Raw genomic sequence first — 9,256 nt, 5'->3', positions numbered from 1 at the left:
GGGGAGCAGTCTTGGTGATTGGGTATATCATCTCTCAGTACTTCTCAAGCTAGAGTACTGAAGTATTCCATGGATATATGGGAAACTATAGGATAAATGTAGTGCAGTTTTCCATAGAGTCAATTTTTCAGCTTTATTGGAAAGATTAATAAAAGCACATGGCCAGTAAGTTTAAAATGTTATTTCTATCAGTTTTGTATAACTACAGAAAGTTTATTAGTGGTTACTAGGGGCTGGGGCATGGGGGGGTTGGGGAGTGACTGATAACAGGTGTGAGATTTCTTTAAAATTATTTCATAGTGAAGCAAACATAAATATATTACAGACCAGAATGCAAAACTTGCACAAATTTTACAAAATTGCTAAGGAAGACTTTACAGATACGTGGCTTCCAGTGGATTCCTAATCATCATGTTTCCCAGTATGAGTTAAGATTTGATTCTCTATTGCCCACAGCAATACAGCTTTTTTTTTTTTTTTTTTTTACTTATTTACTTTTGGCTGCATTGGGTCTTCATTGCTGCATGTGGGCTTCCTCTAGTTGTGGTGAGAAGGGGCTACTCTTGTTTGTGGTGTACGGGCTTCTCGTTGCAGTGGCTTCTTTTGTTGTGGAGCACGGGATCTAGGCGCGCGGGTTTCAGTAGTTGTGGCGCACCGGCTTAGTTGCTCTGCAGCACGTGGGATCTTCCTGGACCAGGGCTCAAACCCGTGTCTCCTGCATTGGCAGGCGGATTCTTAACAACTGTGCCACCAGGGAAGTCCAGCAGTACAGCGTTGATTAAAAACAGTTTCAAAAATATGGTCTTAGAATAGACTGGCTTTAGGAAATGACAAGTATTGAAGAAAAGAGGAGAGGATGAGCTCCATTTGAGAGATCCCATTTCCTTCCTTGGATTAAAAGTGAACTAACTCTCCGAAAGAAGAGGCAATAGAAAGCCGGAGCTACGAACAGAGAGGTTTTTTTTCTTTTTGGACAGACAGTTTTAATGACACAACTGTTTTGTTTTATAGTTCCTTTTCCCATGAAAGCCCCTTTTTGGTAAATGTTATTACTACAGTCTCTATTTTAGTTCTCATTTTAAGAGCTACCATTTATTGAGAACTTCTAATTCTAGGTCTATATGTGGGTTTTCGTATTTACTCCTTTCAACAGCTCCGTGAGGCAGACATAATAAATAACCTAGTAGATGGTATGGATTTGCCCTCAGGTCTCCAAAGCTGGTTGTTTGGGTACATCGCCACTTTTTGTCTCCCTCTATTCTTGCTATCCTGGTTTAACCAGCAAAGCACATTTACTGGGCAGTAGACATGTCAAGGGTGAAAGTATTCACATTCAGATAATACTGTGCTGTTTTTTTCAAAGCAGTCCATGTTTCATGAGCCTGCAACAAAAGGAAACTCAAGTCACGATCTCTGAGTATTTAGAACACATGTTGCATCAAGTATTCTGATTATCATGCAGGTATTCTCAAAAGACTGAGAGAAATACAGTGGAAGAATAATACTGAGTAAGGTTTGGTTTTCACACTTTTAGTGACCTGTTTACTTCAGTGCTCAAATGTTTTGCAGTATGTGAGGGGCCACAGTATGAACAAATGTAGTAAGGGCTTGTTACATTATGGTATCTGTCAGTTGATTACAGCAATGGTCTACAATTATAGGCAGGAGTGTGCTTGAAAATTTCAATATTCCATAAAGAAGACACAGTCTACCAGCTTATGTAATTATTTAATTTGCTGAATAAACAAATGTCTTGTTTTAATACTTCTACATGATGCCTGTTGGAGAAAAACAGGTATAAAACTAATGCATTATTCAAGCTGGTGGTTTTCATCAACAAATGCTAAACAGAAACTGATCCTAGTGGATGAGCTAAAACCCAGCCAAGCAGAATAAGGATAGGACCCAGGCCCCAGGAGAACAAGGACTTCAGTTTCTTTATGACATGATACAACCCTCATGCCTGGTGATAGTGAGAGCCTGATACATGTGAAAAGAAAGAAAAATAAGTGAAGGAATTAATTAAATTATTAATTGTACATTTTTGTTTTCTAAGTTGCTAAATTGTAGAGGGAAATCATGAGTAATTGAAATTCTCAGATAATTCAGCAGCTTCATTTGACCCGGAGTTTCAATGTCATCTTCCATCAAAAAGGTAAGCATGAAATAAAACTGGCTAATGAAAGTTTCTTCTTTGTTTCTCTTGGGGTGAGAATATAACTAAGTAGGAAAATGTACAAGAAGCAAGCAAATGAAGGAATGATATTAAAGGCTTAGATAATTATCATGGAGGAAAATTAGTTACTGAACAGGTAAGGGGGAACTGAAATGTGATAATGATCCATCCATCTACCTACCCAAACATGTAATAATTAGTTCACTGAAACTTGAGAATAATGACCTTGATGGATAAGACAAGCACCTTACCTTTGTAGTCTAGCTAGGGAGATTGGGTACATAAGACAAATAATTCCAGGGTGACATTTGAGAGCTATTCACATGTGAACAGCCTGCAAAGGGGAGAGAAAAAGGAAGGACAAATGCCTTCCTGGGAAGAAGGAAAAAGCTTCAGAAAGGAGGGACATTTGATTTTAATCTTGAAAGAGGAGGTGGAATTTACCAGACGAAAGCCACTCCATGGGGAGGGAAGAGCAGGTATAGCTCAGGGCAGCTAGAGAGAAAAAATAGGAATTGGGCTGGTGGTATGTTAATGCCAGCTGAAACCATGCCTATTTAAAAAGAGAGATGGTGTGTATGTATAACTGAATCACTCTGTTGTACACCTGAAACTAACACAACATTGTTAATCAACTGTACTCCAATATAAAATAAAAAGTTTAAAAAATAAAAAAATTAAATTAAAAAAATAAAATAAAATAAAAAGAGAGATGGTTAAAGGCCATTTGTTTCTAATGCAAATACCTGATCAGTCAGTGTGTTTCCCCATGTATTCGGGCTGTGATCTGGGTTCCAGTAATCCTGAAAATATATGTGTCTTTTGAGATGTAGGAACTGGTTTGATGGGTCCTCCAATAAAAATGGTGCTCCCAACGCTCCTGTAATTGAGTCCAAAAGCACAGCATCTCTTAAGGCAATGTTTTACATATCAGTGTTTCCTCTTAAAGAAACTGTGTCCTTTTACAGCAGCTGTGGTCTTTGGGAGGATGGACAACTGAGAAGGAAACTCTGGAAAAGTTATGCCCTGGGGGAGAAGGCTGCTCCTCACTCCTGTGGCATCATTGTACTGTCACAACCCTATGTGACCTGCATATCGTACAGCATGAAAACCAGTGCTGTGTGGTGGTGGAGAAGATTTTCAGAGTTTCTGTTCATGCATGGGAGCCTGCAGACTTAAATTCAAATTTCAGCTCTGTCACTTTTTTAGGCAAGTTGCTTAGTTTCTCTGAGCTCTAGATTTCTTGTCTGTAAAGGGTACAATAATAACACAGTAAGACAATAACAGCCTTACTATAAGGATTGGATACATTAATACATATAAACCACTTTGTTCAAACCTGGAAGTCTACAATCTTATTCTTGCTTTCCTAGCCTTCCAAAATAGAACATATCTTTCATTTTGAAGTAGACTGACCCAAATCTGACACTGTAGTTAAAATTGTTAACATTGATAGAGCCTTCTTTAAATCAAACAGGCTTGCATTTTCTATCTTCTTCCCACTCTAGAATTAAGAAAGAAAATAATTTTTAAAACCCATACTTCTTTAGGATCTTGAAATTTTAACAGTCTATATTGTGCTTTCATTCTTTAAAAAACTGCAATCATGTTCAGAGTTGTAACTTGAATCAATATAAAGGAAGAACATATTCTTGACTTCTTCATGATAATAATATAATCTGTTCATTGCTTGTAATAAAGAAACATTTATTAAGAATCTAATTGTAAGTAATGTTACATTAGACACTCTACATCTTCATCATTAACAAGCCTTCATTGACCAACAATCTATAGATCAGGGTTACAGTGAGTTTTCTATAAGATATGAAACCTCTCTTCTATAGGAGAGGGGATGAAGGGTCTAAGATACAAAATAAAGCAAGGCAACACAGGATTTGATTGTGCTAAGGGAGCTTAGGAGAAGGTGTTGATATGACGCATTGGAGCACTGGAGCACAAGCAGACATTTTCATGGTCAGGGAAATTGCTTAGCCTATTCCTTGAAGAAAAGAATATATTTAGCATAATGGGAGAAGGGGCAAGTCTTTTAATTTGAAGCTGAAAGAATGATGTGAACAAAGGTATGACATTAGGAATCTAAAGACCAATGTCTGAAAGCAATGGTTAGAGGTGGCTGGATTAGAGTTTTAAATAAATAAATAAATAAGTTAACACTTGTTGAGCATTATGCTGAATGTTCTACCTGAATTACCTTATTTAATACTCACAACAAACCTAAGAAGTGGTACTGTCTACTTTATTATGTAGACAAGGAAACTAAGGCACAGAAAAGTTACATAATATGTTCAAGGCTACAGAGCTAGTGGGAAGGGGAGATGGAATTCTCTCTTCAGAGCCACTGCACTATATTATTACTAAGAGAGAGGAATGCTTGGGGCCAGATAACAGTAACAATAATTATAAAAATATTTCGTATTTACAGAAAAAAGGAAATAATCATTCTTTACACATTCCTTATGATCTCATGCTTTCCCAAGCTTGGCCTTGAGCTCTAAGCAGCATTCTAGTTATCAGCTCTATTATTTCTACTTTAATTTGTCAATCTAGTCAGCTCTAGTTCTAAACAGATATTGAAAATGACAGCCTCTCTGGATATTATACATCAATCAAGCTGCCTCTGGGTGCAAAACACTGTACTACTAATGGAGGATTGAAAAATGAGTCAGGGGACTTCCCTGGTGGCACAGTGGTTAAGAATCCGCCTGCCAATGCAGGGGACACGGGTTCAAGCCGTGGTTCAGGAAGATCCCACATGCTGCGGAGCAGCTAAGCCCGTGCACCACAACTACTGGGCCTGCGTGCCACAACTACTGAAGCCCGCGGACCTAGAGTCCATGCTCCGCAACAAGAGAAGCCACTGTAATGAGAAGCCCGTGCACCACAATGAAGAGTAGCCCCCGTTCGCCGCAACTAGAGAAAGCCTAAATGCAGCAACAAAGACCCAATGCAGCCAAAAATAAATAAGGAAATAAATAAATTTTTTTAAAAAAGAAAAAAGGAGAATGACTCAGATGTATTGTCCATTTATAAAATGTTAGCAATTTTATTTATTCAATGATTTAAAAATAAAAAGCAAATGTCAGCTGCAGAAGATAATAGTAACAGATGCCAGAAGTAATACTGACCCGCTGGTAATCTAATCAATATAATCAAACTAGCATGTCTGTGGAAGCTATCCTCTAAGATGACCCCCAAAGATCACCGCCTCCTAGTATTCCTATCCTGGGTTGTCCCCTCTTTCACTTAGTAGGGTTGACATGTATAACCACAGGATACTGAGGCAATGACAGTGTGTGATTTCTGTGGCTAAGACATAAAAAACGTTACAGCTCCTGCCGTGCCCCGCTCTTGGATCACTTGCTCTAAAGGCAGTCAGCTGCCATGTGTGAGGGCACTCAAAGCAGTCCTGAGGGAGAGACCCCCATGTCAAAGAACTGAAGTGTCCCACCAACAGTCATGTAAGTGAACCACCTGGGAATCTGATGCTTTTGCTCCAGTCAAACCTAAAGAAGACTACAGCCCCCATTAATGTCTTTACTGCAACCTCATGAGAGATCCTAAGTCAGAACCTAAGACACTTCCAAATTGCTGACCCTTAGAGACTGTGAAATAGTAAGTGTTTATTGTTTTAAGCTGCTAAGGTATGGGGAAATTAGTTATGCTGTAGTAGATAACTAATACAATGCATTATAAGCACTAACAAATGTCAAGGTAAATTGTTAATCACCAGAGTTGAGACTAGGATGAAGTGAGGTCAGTACGGCATAAAATATAAGAAGGAATTAACTCACCTAGAAAATGAACTTATGGTTACCAAAGGGGATGGCAGGGGGGATGGAGGGGCAGAGAGATAAAACAACAAGGACCTACTGTTTAGCCCAGGAAACTCTACTCAGTAGCTTGTAATAACCTATAATGGAAAAGAATCTGAAAAAGAACATATATATGTATAACTGAATCACTTTGCTGGACACTTGAAACTAATGCAACATTGTAAATGAATCATACCTCAATTAAAAAAATACAAAAAAAGAAGGAATTAACTCTTAAGGTTATACAAATTTTGTGCCATAAGACCTCCACTTGCCTCACCCTAGTTCCTACTCTGAAAATCATCATTGCATGGAAAGACAAACAATAAATAATCCTTGCCACTAAGGAACTCACATTATATTCAGAGTTTTAAAATAATTATAAAAAGATGTATTGTGACTAGGTATCTGAAGGGGGAGTGATTAATTCCAATATTGGCAGGAAGACCTCACAGAGAAGTTGGTTCTGAGTTAACCTTCAAAGGATGTGAAGTTTCCACAGCCAGGAGGAAGGGAGTGGAAGCAAAAAACATACATGTCAGGCTGAAGAAGCTTGGAGAGCCGAGGAACAGAGGATCAGAGTAAGGCACATGTTCAATGACCCTCGCTTTGCCAATGTGATTGAAAGGTAGGGTTGTTTGTGGTGTAGATGTGTCAGAGATAATGTTGGAAAGATAAGCTGGAGCTCCATTCGGAATGATTATTGCCATCATACCAAGGAGTTTGGACTTTATAAATAATTATCATTTCTGAACAAGAAAAATGATAGGATAGATATACTTTTAAAATTGTTTTATTGTGATAAAATATACGTAACATAAAACTTACCATTTGAACCATTTTTTCTGGGGTTTTATCTTGTTCCTTCATCTGGTACATAGCCCTCTGCCTTTTCATCTTGTCTATCGTTCTATGAATGTGGTTTTTGTTCCACAGGCTGCAGGACTGTAGTTCTTCTTGCTTCTCTGAACCATTTTTTTTTTTTTTTTTTTTTTGCAGTACGCAGGCCTCTCACTGTCGTGGCCTCTCCCATTGCGGAGCACAGGCTCCGGACGTGCAGGCTCAGCGGCCATGGCTCATGGGCCCAGCCGCTCTGCGGCATGTGGGATCTTCCCAGACCGGGGCACAAACCTGTGTCCCCTGCATCGGCAGGCGGACTCTCAACCACTGCGCCACCAGGGAAGCCCTGAACCATTTTTTATTTTACAATTCAATGGCATCAAATATATTCACAGTGCTATGCAACCATCACCACTATCTCCAGACTTCATCATCCCCAGTAGAAACTCTGTACCCTTTAAACAATAACTCCCATTACCCTTTCCCCCAGGACCTTGTAACCACCATTTACTTTCTGTCTCTATGAATTTGCTTATTCTAGGTACCACAAGTAAGAGGAGCCATGCAAGCTTTATCCTTTTGTGTCTGACTTACTTCATTTAGCATAACATCTTCAAGGCTTACCCATGTTGTAGCATAGGCCAGCGTTTCATTCCTTTCTAAGGCTGAATAATATTGTGTATGTATATGCCAACATTTTGTTTATCTATTCACAGATTAACCTTTGCAAAGTCCTTTGTCAGTGTTGTGGAGGACAGGTGGTAAAAGGAAGAGAGCAGAGTGAGAGATACAAAGTCGGATGCTCTTCGAATAGTCCAGATGAGAGATTAGTAGGACCAGAATCAGGTAAGTGACAGCAGGAATGGGAAGACAGGATTGATCTGGAGAGAACAGGAAACTCTCATTCATTTGGGCTGATTTCTGTGGATGAACCAGCATCAAAACTTTGGTTTTACCTGGGATGTGTTAATAGGCGACTTTTCAAATTTCTCTTCATTCTTTTTGAAGAAAATGTGTCAGTTACAGTGTTACATGTTTAATGTAGATTTGTTCTGTTAAAAAAAGGGAAACAAAGGTAGTGGCTAGGCAAGTAGACCCAATACCATCAATATCTAATAAATATTTCTAAAAAAACTATGTTTAGAATATAATTTACAGCCACATAAGAAATTACAGTAATTGCTTAAAATAGTGTTACTTGGAATCATCCAAAAGTAAAACCAATATCCTGTACCATAATTATCCTGGTGCATTGTACAATAACTAAGAAAAAAATGCTATTCATAAATCTTAGCAGAGAGGCATGCTTTAAAATATAAGCCATAGGGGCTTCCCTGGTGGCGCAGTGGTTGGGAGTCCGCCTGCCGATGCAGGGGACACGGGTTCGTGCCCCGGTCCGGGAGGATCCCACATGCCGCGGAGCGGCTAGGCCCGTGAGCCAGGGCCGCTGAGCCTGCGCGTCCAGAGCCTGTGCTCTGCAACGGGAGAGGCCACAGCAGTGAGAGGCCCGCGTACCGCAAAAAACAAACAAACAAACAAACAAAAAGCCATAGCTATTTTAAGCTCTAATAATTCTGTCTTTTGTAAATCTTCCATCTCTTTGCTCATGGAAAATGTTACATCTCTTCTTCCCCCCACCTCCCAGAACAAATTTTCTACCTCAGCATTATGCACCCAACAGGCACCCAATAAATATTAATTGGTGGTGATAACATCACCCATGAGAGAGACAGAAAGCAGTATTTATTATCTTACTTCACAAATGAGAAAATTGATACACGGAGATGAAATGACTCACTCAAGGTCACATAGTAAGTCAGTGGCAGGGCTGGAAATAAAATGGAAGTAATATAGAAGGACATGCTATTATCCTCTCTGCTTGAGAAATTTCCCCTCCCTTTTTCATTCTGCCTGATCAACCTTGAAAGTTAGTGAGAGCAAGATGAGAGTTTTGTGTTTGTAAGCCTAGATAATACTGCTGGGGATTGAAACTGAACCCTGAGCTTTATTATTCTTTCGGTTTTTAAATATGTGTGTATGTGTGTGTGTGTGTCTGTGTGTGTTTTAATGTAGGCAGTATCAGCCAGGTTAGTTTTAAACTTTATAATCATAAGCTGTAAAAAAAATCTTCCTCTCTTCCTTTCCAACTCCCTATATACTCTCCTTGCTTTCATGCTGTATCACAGTCAGTTGTAATAGGAACTGTCAAGCTTCGTCCTATTATCTAAACATTTCTGGAATATCCTCTGCAGAAAAGTCTGTATGGCAGAAATAAGGCAGACACTTAAGAGTGTGGAGAGATTTGAGATCACAGCTCTCCCCATGCAAGCCCAGAAGGATCAGAGATCCAGAGTCACTTCTTACTCCTGCATCTCCATTTTATGCTCTGCAAAACAAGGCTGGATCA

General features: G+C 39.3%; 1 protein-coding gene across 1 annotated transcript; it reads right to left on the bottom strand.

Moving 5' to 3' along the window:
* Window positions 1-809: 809 nt before the first annotated feature.
* Window positions 810-6,719, bottom strand: C4H3orf85 (chromosome 4 C3orf85 homolog). The gene is made up of 3 exons (XM_089909894.1): window positions 6,545-6,719; window positions 2,923-3,098; window positions 810-1,382 (listed from the first exon to the last, which is right to left on the bottom strand). Exons 1-3 carry the CDS (start codon window positions 6,717-6,719, stop codon window positions 1,293-1,295), a joined length of 441 nt encoding a protein of 146 aa, XP_089766020.1. The 3' UTR covers window positions 810-1,292.
* Between the last annotated feature and the right edge of the window lie 2,537 nt (window positions 6,720-9,256).

Source organism: Delphinapterus leucas, chromosome 4 (genome assembly GCF_059928025.1).
Source record: "Delphinapterus leucas isolate spDelLeu-1000000601 "Yukka" chromosome 4, BTC_Dleu_Yukka2, whole genome shotgun sequence".
In the NCBI taxonomy this organism is placed as follows: domain Eukaryota; kingdom Metazoa; phylum Chordata; class Mammalia; order Artiodactyla; family Monodontidae; genus Delphinapterus; species Delphinapterus leucas.
Note: the sequence above shows the minus strand (reverse complement) of the source record. Positions and strands in the feature narration are given on the sequence as shown.